Here is a 12,283-nt window from a genome sequence, read left to right as displayed (position 1 = left end):
TATACACCAAAACATTCTTACCACACAAATGAGCTGTGTTAGGCATCCGTTTTCAGTGAGTAAATTCAGTTTTGTATTTCAACTTTTACAATACGACTTAAAACATCTGGAGATACCATAAAGGGCACCAGAATTAATGTCAGTAATGATTTCTCTCAGGCCACACTAATGTGAATACCACCTGTGGCTTCAAACTTGTATATACTACAGGTGATGCTCCGGCTTAGTAAGGAACATGTCCTACACTGAGCTCGCAAAGCACCTGCAGGACAAGATCTAATCAGATGGGAGGGGAAAACCAAACAAAAGTTGTCACAAACTGCCCATGACTTCTTAACATAAAGGTTTCTGAATCTTAAATCTCAAATCTTTTGAAATATGACTCCAATAAGAAATGTGTTATCCTAGTATTTCTACTCTAGGGAAGACATGTGCAGCTTAAATTGCACATTGGGATGTTTAACACATTTTGGTTTCAGGAGACTTCTTTACAGCTCTAACAACACTGCCCTTCAAGATGCTGTGACAATGTGGGTTGAGAACCCGGAAAACATCCACCACTAGCCTGGCTCCCCAGCAGCTGTGTGTACCAGCATTGGCCACTTTTGGCCTTTAGTAGACAGAGGATGGATCAATTCACCTGTGACATTCCCCAAAGGAATTCTGGGGAGGGGGATCAGCAGTTTATTTTATCAAAATGTCACGTGGCAGAAATGAAATCCTGTATGTTTCATTCTACACAACACATGTGTTCCCACTTTTAAAAGGGGAAAGTGTTATATTCTCATAAAAAGTGTTGTATTCTTAAAATGATAGACTCAACTAATAATTAAATCCAATTGTGCCAAGCTAGTAATACATTTTTTGGCTACTTAAATAGGTTTGAGTTTTGCAAATTGAATATGCTTATCTTGTAATCTCTAAACATTTTATGAATTAATGAATAAGATTCTTTGAAAAGAGTGAAATGTTACTATGCAGTTCCATGTAGCAGTAACTTTACTTTCTACCAAAGTCAAACTGCTCTCTCATCTTACAAAAGGAGTTTTGAGAAACACAGAAATGTCTTCATATTCAATATTCCTGATGTCTTGACAGGGAAAATAATTAAAATATTTTGTCTAGGTTTTGTAGAATATTTCTTGGCCTATAAGTAAGTAAAGAAAAACTTATAAGGCTCAGTAAAATTGGGATATAAACCTAATAACCCTCATGAGTTAAATAATTAGATGAAACCTACTTATGACACAACTGGTTTAATGCATCTTGCATATTTGCCTAAAATAATCTATCAAAGGATAAAAATTCAGGGGGAAGAGATGGCCCAAACAATGTATACATATATGAATAAATGAATAAACAATTAAAAAATAATAGAAAGCTAAATAGAAAAAACATTGAATGTAGTATATGTTTTAAATGGATTAAATGTTTTTAAATAAAGAGAATTTAGGGCTGGGGGCATGGATCAAGTGGTAGAGTGTGCTGAGTCCAAAAAACTAAAAAATAAAGAGAATTTATTAAATGCACCTAAATAGAATAACTAGATATTAGCATTAGGTGTACGGGGAGGGCGGAAGGTTGGTTTTTTAAGACAGGCTTTTACTATGTAGCCCAGTCTGGCCTTACACTCTTCCCAAGTGCTAGGATTGCAGGCATGTACCACTATATCCTGGCTTTGCCATTGCCTTAAATTTAAAAGCATTGTTCATCTCAAAGATGGGAGAGGTGGGGGGAGAGAGAAAACTATTGCAATGTGTTTTTTCAAAATGAAATAACACCACTTGACTTTCCACACCAATAATTATACCTGAATATAACAGAATTTTCTGAATCCTACATAGAGATTAAGAGTTAAAAATTGAGAAAAATAAATGAAAGAATGTAACTTGTTTTTCCATTACTACTTAGAAAGTAATTCTTTTCAAGATATAGATTTGGGGACCATCATCTCTAAATAATATTGGCAATAAATGTGAGGAAATAAACATTCACTACCTATGATGGAAACCACAGTGATATTTATAATGATGATAATTCTAAACAAAGTATGTTTTTAATACTTGATAAAACAATGCTTGGACACTCTGCTAAAGGTCATTTGGGGACTGAAGTTGGCCATTTAATTTTCATCCAAGAGGGGCTGAAGAGGTCAATGCTGTCCTTGGGCCACAATGTGGGCCACAGACAAAGTCCCTGGAGCAGAACTTTCAGAACAGGTTTCTAGGTTGCCTCAAGCAAAACAGAAGAAAACATTACAGGCCCTGAGTAATCCATAAACACACTGCATTTTCATGTTTATAAGTATACTATTAAAACGTCAACCTTTCTTTCTTTTAAATGTTTTTATCATCAGTCATGTTAATTAATCACTAGTACCGGAATCACAAAGAGTGTCCTAAATTTTCTGAACAGACACAATTGTTATATGAAATTCTGCTAAAATTATCTGCAGGAAAAAACATCAAAACAACTCAAATAAAAATTATATTGGGAATTTTTCTGCTCTTGGATTTTATAGTTTAAGTTAGGTTGTTTGTGTAATTGACCTGGTTCCACTACTCAAATTTGGAAAAATACTTACAACAATGAAACTTCAATTTGAGGAGCTGATATGCTTCTCTTTTAGTGAGAAGCAAAAACTGTTAAGAGTTGAAGCAGGCTTTAAATCTCATTTATGAATCTGTGTCTTGATTCCTCAGCCCTTCTCACTGCCCACCTTACAGATGATGTTTGTTAACTTGGGCTAGTCACAAAGATCTTTAGTAGCAAAACTGGAAACAAAATTTTGGGGTCTGAATTCCTATTTCACTTCCCTTTCTAGTACCGTACAGAATCCCACAAGAGGTGTGTTCAAACCAGTAATAAAAATTCATCTAGAATGAGAAAGGCACTTAAGGTCTCTACAATCACTATTGTGTTGTTCTAATGCCCATTTACCAGAAAAAAAGGAAGGGATATCAAAGTTTTGATTAACTTTTAGGTGCTAATGATTCTCAAGGTAAAAACAGTAAACTACTAAAAATGCCAAGAACTATACATTAGGGTTTTAATGTCTTAAGAACTCCACTAGATAAACACCATCATCTCCACTTCACAGAGCGAATAATGTGCTTACAGTCATTCTCCTAGAAAGGTGGCTCTGCAGTTGAGGCCTAAGACTGTCTGATCTAGGGCTTCTAATCACCATAAAAAGAAAGAAATTTTAAAGGTTTCAGAACAGTGGCTCCCAACCAAGTTATGGGGCCAACCTTGAGGAATAGTTGAAATGTTGGGAACAGATTTACTTTCACAAACCTGGGGGTGCCCCTGGCATTTATTGTCTAGGGCCTGGGAATGTTAAATGTCCTGCAATGCACCAGAAAGCCTCTCACACAAAAGTGTCACCTTCCAATGCCAACATCGTCTTTGAGAAGCACTGCTGTAGATGATGAAAATTTTAACAGACTATAACAGGGTATTAAACAAAAGGGGATATTTGGGGCACTTCTATCTCATAACTTCCTATAATCTCTACTCTGGTCACAGTAAATAGTTCACTTCAGTGTGGTAAAGAAGTGAACAATCTGCCTGAAGTTATTTAGTGTTTTAAGTTTTCTCCTGCATGAAAACATCTCAGAAAATTACTGGGATCAAATATAGACAAATCACAGAATTGCTTCCTATGGCTTTACTGTTCATACCATGATGGAGAGTTGTAAAGGACATACTATTTTGTAATTTTCCTTGCATTCAAAATCACATGGTATGAAAGATGTTTAAAGGAACACCTAATACATCTGAAAGAAAATATAGCAGCAGCAATCTATGCTGTAAATAAGAAAATTTATTTGCTTGTCGATTTAGATGAAGAAGCTGAACTACATTGGCATTTCTCAATCTCAGACCCCAAGAGCTCAACACAAGTATGTTTTGAAGATCTGTATTTTTCTACGAAAATGTTTTAAATTTTTATTTTCAAACTGATCATAATTAATACAAAAAAAAGGTTTAGGAAGTATGCCTTAAATTATAGCATGACCATGTTATAGGCAAGTGTTACCCTGTAATTTCAGTGCACAGATTGATATTTATGTTCATGAGCGAATAAGAGCAAATGCAATATGCAAGTATGCTTCCTCTATGTAAAAAATGAAAACTGGTTTGCTATGCTATTGGAATAAAAGTTCCATGACTGCTCAAAGACCCAGCAGGAGAAGCGAGTCATCATAGGCAACTGTGGCCAAGGCCAGCTGACCTCACTAGACTGCTCATCAGGCAGTTAGGGCCACATTGACTTTGCAAGGGTGATTTAATGAATGCTGCCAATTTGCATTTGGCTATGGTTTTATCATTTTTTTCATAATTACATTTAAATTTATTTTGGTAGTACAGTTGCATAAAAGCTATACCAAGATTAAATTATATCTACTTTTATTTATTCTACTTCTAAGAATTCCACATTCAACCAACATTAAAACAAAAGGAAGTCAACACGAGGCGTGGTAGGTATCTGGAACTTCTGAATCTGCCCACATTGCTTTGTTTTACCCTCCCTGCTCCCAACCCCAAAGGACAGCTCACCCTATAGGCTATCTACCCCCCAAAAACAACAATAGCAACAACAAAATTAGACAACCCCACTCTCCTGGATACAGTGACTAGTCCAGATAAAGCAGATGACTCAAGTAAATCCAGAGTAATGTGGAGAGGGTTGAAAGGTCCTGTGCAGGCGCTTGTGTGTATGTCTGTGTGAGTTTTAATTATTTCCACAGCTTAGATTCTGATCTTTTCTTATATCCTTACCATAGCTATTTAACAGAGTAGAGGTGATGATTCTTGCTTTTTTATAATTATCATTAGGAATATAAAATCAAAGTAGGATCATTTCTCTCCAAAATTAAGGCATAATAAATCTATTCGTACAAGATGATTTGTAAAATGTCACTTTATAATTCAGAATCAAGGGAAAAGAAGAAAAAAATGATACATAGCCTTCAAAAAGTGTGTTCACTACAAACTGAAAACCAGAGAAATATACTTCTTTTAAAGGTTTTTAAAAACTTTTTAGAATATTCATCAAATGATTCTTATGCACTTAACACTCAGCTTGTTTCACCTGCCTTAAATATTGCTTGACAATAAATACTAGTTCTTATGATTCAGGGCAATGAATAAAGCATTTACATTGTAAAAAATTACAATAATATAATTTAAAATAAAATGAGAATAACAAGTCAATCAGTAAGATTACAGAGCTAAATATCAAGCAAGTGACTCATGTGTAGAGACCTTCTTCCACCTGTATTCCTAGGTTTGTAGCTCACAGGCACTTTTTCCTGACAACCTGACATGACAGATCTTTCCAAGCTACATCCATCACCTGTCTACTGGCCAATGGAATCCATGTCTGTACAGCTAAACTAATGCCACCGGATGTCCTGCAAAGTCAGGAACAAGTCTGCTTTTAAATTCAGAAATAAACCATTTTAAACATCCTTGCCAATCAACTCATTGACTTCATGAATTGTCCTCTCTCTTACTAAAGGCTTTGAAACTCCAGAAAGGTTTTTATCCTACAATAGGTGATGAGAAACGTAACTGGCATACCAGTTGTAAGAAATGAAGAGGGGCAAAGGTTTTGGAGGCATGAACTAATCAATGCCATGTAGTTTTCTTTAGCCTTTACAATTATGAAAGAAATCATTCCTGAGCATTATTAAAACACACCATGCAGCAGCAGCAAAGCTCTAGCCTAATTTGTGTTCTCCAATCTAAAGGAATGATGCATTCTCAAATCTAAAGGAATGACACATTCTCTGTGATCAGGTAAGGGATGAAGGTACACACTTCATACAATTTTTTAAGCTGCAATGTTTTTTAAAAGAAATGATACCAGAGACCAGAGTCAAATAATCTAAAGTAGAATTATTTTAAAAGGAAATTTGGGGGCTGAGGTGTAGCTCAGTTGGCAGAACACTTCAGAAGCATGTCAGAGGTCCTGGGTTCCAAACTAGTACCCCTCTCCTTAAAAAAAGAGAAAGAAAGAAAAAGAAATGTTGTTGCCTCACATAATCAAAATGCTAGCAAGCTTCCTAATTTTGAAGTGCTATGGACATGATCCCATGAAATATTGGCAATTTTTACAGATCACAAACTGAGAATTTTCCAACAAGCCTATTTAAGTTTTTATGATACTAAGATAATAGATTTATTTCAAGATACCTATTTAGGACTAATGGTTATTGCAATAAATTTGTATTTTTATGAACCATGATCATTTAGTTAGGCTCACAAAAGGTTCTAAATTTCAAACTTTAAAAATACTGGAGACAGAAAGGCATAAGAAATATCTATTTTTTTCCAGGTTCTATGGGTTCCTTCAGGCAGAAGAATTCAATTCATATCATGCTTCCAGGATACTATAAGGTAGCTTAAAGCTGGCCATATGGACCCTAGTTATGAGCAATACAAGTAGAAAAGACAATTATTGCACCAGAATTGCCATCATGAGGTATTATAAATAATATCAAAAGATTGGGTCAGTGCTCTGAGGGTTTTATTGTCTTCAACATCAGCGATTGCCTAAAAAATTATGCTTAACAAATCATTTGTCTCAACATAGAAAAAAAGTTTATGCTTCTCTGTAATTAAAGGAATGATAAGTTTTTTAAATGGAGAGCAATATTTATTTTACATCCACCATCTGCTTTTAATGTATATATCTTACAAATAAAAATACTATACCTTTTACAAACAAGAAAAAAATGACAAAAGAAAAAAGAAGAAAGAACCTCAAACATAGGAGTTGGAAACTCAACTGATTCAGCACAGCTTTGCAGTGTCACATAAAAAGTCTATGTAGAAAGCTGCATGAGACTGTAAAACTTCTGTTTATGGACTTTGATCCAACCTGCCATAAAACTATTCCTCACTTAGTATCTTCTATTTCCATTATATGCCAAATATTCTCAGGCTTTTGCTTGGTACAAAACAAAGCAATAAAATTTAACCATCTCACTATTATAATACTAAATGACCTAAAACATTACCCACAATCACTGAGCTGGTTAGTAACCAATGAAAGATAGCATTATTCTAACGTGCCATCAAGAATAACAACTGTTAAGAGGCATTAGCATCAGGAAGGCGACATTTGTAAATGCATGCCCAGTAAAGTCCCCAATTAACACAGCATCTCAGGCCTGTAAGACTGCAAGTAATCTAGAATAAGGTGGGGGTAGCTCACTAGAATCAAATTAATTTCTACATCAATACATTATGCTATGAATTACTCATGTGACACCCTTAAATTCGCATAAGCAGGTTTTGACTACTGGAAGGAACTGCTTCTATACTAGAAGCTATAGCTTTTAATGAGGTACTTAGCTCTGCACTTGAAGATAAAATATAGAAAATAATGAAGTATAGCAGCCTAACTGCTTTCCAGGTCCACCAAAATTCACAGGTGTTTTTGAGAATTTAGGAATGCCAGAACTTTCATCACTGAGTGCAGATCACTCAGGTCTGGGGATAGGATAGAAAAGTATGCCTGAATGGCAAATTACAAGAAACAATGTAGAAATAGTTCCACCAGCAAGCCCTATTACTGGTGCAAATGCACAATCTAAGTGAATTCAAAAGTCACTGTAAATTTTAAAATATGCCACATGCCTCTACAGAACTATTCTGTGTCTTGCCTTTTCTGAATTACATACAGTATTCGTCTTACACTTACAATGCCTAACAAAGTGATACAAACTTTTAATTTTTAAAAAACAGGGCTATAAAGTTAAGATGTATACAATAAATTTTTATCACTATAATGCGACCACACTGGGCTTAGTAGTCTGACATTTTTATAACCAACTGATGTCCACCTTCTTACTCTTATTTAAAAATCTCCAGTTAATGCCACCAGTATAAAGCCAAACTGGAATGTTATTTCATGAAGGCCCTCTGGATGCACAAAAATTCTGAGATTATATTCTTTACACTGACATCTCCAGCACTTTATAACTCCTAAACTTGAGGGCCTGCACCACACTCACTACTCAAACATTTTACACTTTAGTTTTCCAAGTTGTACTCAACATAGTCTTCTCTTAACACGACCCCCCCAAAGTGTTCAACCTATGCCAACATCAACCATAACTAAAAATTGTAATTGAAAAACAAATCTCTTGGAGTTTTGGATCATCTAAATTTTGTAGTTAGCACTGTCATTTTAAGAACTGGGGATTTAATCCTATGCTACATGGTAGAAGAATAGGAAAAGAAATGTAACTTAACTCTGTTTTCCATAAAATGTTGCTACATTTTCAAGGTTTTGGTAGGTTCTGACAGTATTCTTACTAGTGAGCACTATCACTGCATTGTCCCAAGTTTTTGACTTTAAAGGGAAGTTTATGCAGATTTATTGGACAAGACCCCTCCAGCACATGTTAAAGCTCAGCCTAGTTCTCTGCCTCCTCCGTTCTCTGTGCCCCAATTCAATGACTGCAGAAGGTTGGGAGTGTAGAGGATTGAAAAGACACTGGTGACAGATGGCCTCAGTAGCAGGTGACCCCTGAAAACTGTTGGCTCACAGCAACAGTTTTGGATTCTAGACCCAGATGGCCTTAGTGCCTCACCTCAGACCCGCAGAAAAGTGCTGTTCAAAAAGATCACTTTCAGAAAGAGCACTTTCCTTCCAGAGCTATCCTGTGACCCCTCTGGATTTTGAAGGAGGAAGGCTAAAGCAGGAAAGATGACTTATAAAGGTGGGGTGAGTACTTAAAGAGAGGAGTATTAGATTTGTCCCTGAGACCTCTTCTGTCAAAAGACCTCCCAAATCGCCACCAAGTCTGAACGTTTCTTAGGAAAAACAAGATTAAAAGGGCCCAAGTAATTGATGTGCAAGAAAGTAGAGAGAGACAAGTGACCATCGGTTTTCAATGAGGCATCTCCCGCAGGTGTGAGGGGCACTATGGGACTCAGGCTGGGGAATCGCGCCCCAGGGAAAGTGGAGGGAGGGATGCTGAAAGAAATACCTCGTTTTCTTTCCAAAGGGCAACATTGCAAACGTGGGCGGGGGGTCCTTTCCGAACCCGGCTGAGGCTGGAATCAGGAGGCTCCAGCAGTGAAGTCGCTCCCGGGTGAGGTCAGCGCAGGACCCGCTGCCCAAGGCCCTAGCCCCGCGCTCCAGCGGGTCGCAGCCTGCTGGCCCCGCGCTGCGTTGCCCCCTGGCGGGAAGCGCCCGACAAAGCCGCGGCCACGCACGGGAGAGTGGGAGCCAGGCACCCAGTCCCGGCCTCCTCCACCTTCACCGTCCTGGATACCGCAGCCCTCCAAGCCAAGGCGGCCGGCACAGCTGTGCAACGGCCACCGCCGGCGGGGCTCGGGCCCCTTCTCCAAAGTCAGCCTTAGTGTGCGGCAGACCCTGGCCGCGACCAACCCCGCACCGACTCCGACACCTCTCAGGAATACACGCGCCAGGCACTTCTCCCCGCTCTTGTCCCGAGCTCCGGTCCCAGTTCGTCCCCAACCGTAAGGCAAGCTGTTCCCACGCGGGTCCAGACTGCCCGCCCCGCAGCCGCCTCCTAAAGCACAGGCTCCTGCCCCCGCCCCCGCAACGGCTGCCCGGGGCTTGGCTCAGGACCAGGAAGCGCTGGCTTCGGGGTCTAGCGGGACCCGCCAGCCCCTGGGGTCGCTCACCATGGCGCCTCCCTTGCGCTCTTTGTGTGCGCCCCGCAACCCGGGCAGAACTTCCTTTCCGCACTGCCATGGGCGAAAAAGCAAGTGAAAGGAAGCGCAGGACAATCGAGGGACTGGAAGGGACAGAAGAGGACACACTCACTCTGCAAAGACTCCGGCATGTTGCTGCCCTAGGGCTTCCTCGCCGCCCAGCCCTGCCCGGCTTCCCCGCCCGGCCAGGGTCAGCGCGAGGGGGGCCAGGGGAGGAGCGGAGTCACCCGGACCCCGCTGGCCACGGCGCTTCCGGAGCTGCAGGGAAGGGGCTCGGACTCTGTTTTGGTTTTGCTAAGCGGGCTTAGGGACCCGGGAGGTAAAGGGGCCGGAGGAAGGCCGGGAGCGCGGGTGTGCGAAAGGAATTTTGCTTCTGGGGAATGCGGAGACCGGAGTCGCACGCACATTTTTGTATTTGAACTTTGTAAGCTGGCTTGGACCCGACGCTAGAGTTTTGCGACTGCGCTGGCTTCAAGTGGAGGACTCTGCCCCACACAACCCCGAGACCTACTTCAAAGCCAAGGGGCCTGGAGACAGGGTTTGTTTTATGGTAAACGGAAGGGAATTCAACAGAGGCAGAGATTAGCCCTGAGTTGCGCTCCAGCCCCCGTGTTGTCAGTGGTCCTCTTCTTACCTGGTGGCTTTCCTAACAAAGTAAGAGAAGGTGAAGTCCCAGTGATCATCCAACCAGGCTTCCACCGAGTCCGGGTCCTGCTGCTGCCACGGCCGCCTGACGCTGGGGCCGGCCGGGTCCATGGTCTGCGCCGCGCGCCTCTGCGGCTGGCGGGTGCGGATTTCCACCCCGCCAGGGTCTCTTGCTCGCTGGAAGCGCGGGACAGAGACCGAGACCCTCCCCTTTCCCTGCTGCAGTCCCGCAGGCTTTCAGCCAAGGGCCTGGCTCGGTCCGGCCTCCAGCCCCGCCTCGCCCCGCCCACCCCGCCCGGCCTCCTAGCTCCAGGCTCCCGGGTCCCAGGTGTGGCAGTCAGGGTGGCGCTGCAGCGCCAGCCCCGCTTGGTGTCTGGAGGAGTCCAGTTCTCAAAGTCTTCCGAAGCAGCCTCGGGGGCGATAGAGGAACTCAATGCAAACCAAGTGGGCACCGCCAGAAGGAAGTCAGGAGGCCGCTGGGGTGCGCTGTGTGTGGAGCCCCCCTGATGAGCTTACTCAAAGGTGACTGGGTGTGATCAGAAGATCCCATTATAGGAAAGGGAAGGTTACAATGAATGGAACCCAACTCAAGCCTAGAAGGCAGAAGATAAGGAAGTTTCACCTGAAAGTGAGAGATGATGCTAGCCTAATGCTTGTCCTTGCTCCTGGGAGTGCAATGACTTCCGCCTCCTTTTCTCCATACAAGTGTTTGGTCCAGGAGAACCAGGACCAACTTCCCTTGGAACCTAGTCTACGCCCTGGCCAAAAACTTCAGTCACCCGCCATGTCTGGGCTGGAGAATTGAAGCTTTTGCCCTCAAGAGAGGATTGTGGGCGTAGATGTGTAATTTCCAGCAGGACGACCCGTGCTTCATGTTAACAATAGTTAAGAATTAAATGTCTTTAGCCATTGAACCCCACACCTTTCTTAACTGGAAAAAAAAGGATTTTCTGGAAAAAGAAAAAGGCAAACAATCACGATGCTTTGCCATATGAAGGTAGAAAACAAGGGCACCTCTGAACAATTAGGTTAATTTGATAGCACCAGCATTAGCTACTCAGGTTCAGTCCAGAGCAACCAGTTAGCCCAATTTTAAATTAATTCATCATTTTTATGTACTGGAATTAACAACCCCCTAGAAGTATCCACTAAAAAGGGCTCAGTCTTCCAACCCTATTTTGTCCATACCCTATATAAGTTGCAAAAATAGAAAGAAAAAAAAAAAGAGTTGATTCCATCCTTCACTTTGTCCTCATCCCAGTCTCCCTGTCCCACAATTGCAATTTTAATATGGCATTTGCAGTGACCTAATTTTTCTTGGCAGACTTAAATCTGGAGTTGTATGTTGCACAATGTGTGAATGACACCGTTAGCAGTGATATACCAGAAGTGATTTAGCTGACATACTTTTAACAAAGTACACTTGGCAAGAATGTAAGACATTACTCACTACATAGAAACACATAATTAAACTGATAATATGGGAGCCTTAAGCAATGTCTTCCAGTCCCCCATGCAATGGCTTATTTTCCTGCATTGAATAATTGTCCTTTTGTAATTTCAGTTCCTCTGAAACTTTACCTTTGTGCCCAAGTAGCCACAACCAATATAACAGAAGCAAATCAGTAGAGCCGAAGTAAAGCAGGGTAAATTAGATTTTAAAGCAAGAGTTCTCTCCAGATATGCTACTATAATGGTGATCAGAATGCTGGGAGAATGGACTTTCTCTACAGTGATCTTCTACCTCCCCAAATCCATGCACTCCTCCTAACAGGAGGTCAAATAATTTAAGACCAGACTTAACAGACTAAAGATACAGAGTGAATTTTTTGGCTTCAATGTTTGTGTCCCCTTCCAAAGTTCATGTTGAAACTTAATGCCCAATGCAACAGTATTAAAAGGTGGGATCTTTAGGAAGTAATTAGACCACTGA

General features: G+C 41.0%; 1 protein-coding gene across 4 annotated transcripts in view; it reads right to left on the bottom strand.

Moving 5' to 3' along the window:
- Positions 1–10,619, bottom strand: part of LOC109678504 (cGMP-specific 3',5'-cyclic phosphodiesterase-like) — a 76,939-nt gene extending 66,320 nt beyond the window's left edge. For 3 of the 4 annotated variants that reach the window (XM_074041704.1, XM_074041705.1, XM_074041703.1), the window contains exon 1: positions 10,340–10,619. In XM_074041704.1, coding sequence (XP_073897805.1) covers positions 10,340–10,461 — 122 coding nt within the window. In that variant the 5' untranslated portion in view covers positions 10,462–10,619. Of the gene's footprint in view, positions 1–9,817 lie in introns of all 4 variants that reach the window. The other variant, XM_074041706.1, reaches the window with a different exon arrangement.
- Between the last annotated feature and the right edge of the window lie 1,664 nt (positions 10,620–12,283).

The sequence above is a fragment of the Castor canadensis genome, chromosome 9, assembly GCF_047511655.1.
Source record: "Castor canadensis chromosome 9, mCasCan1.hap1v2, whole genome shotgun sequence".
NCBI lineage: Eukaryota > Metazoa > Chordata > Mammalia > Rodentia > Castoridae > Castor > Castor canadensis.
Note: the sequence above shows the minus strand (reverse complement) of the source record. Positions and strands in the feature narration are given on the sequence as shown.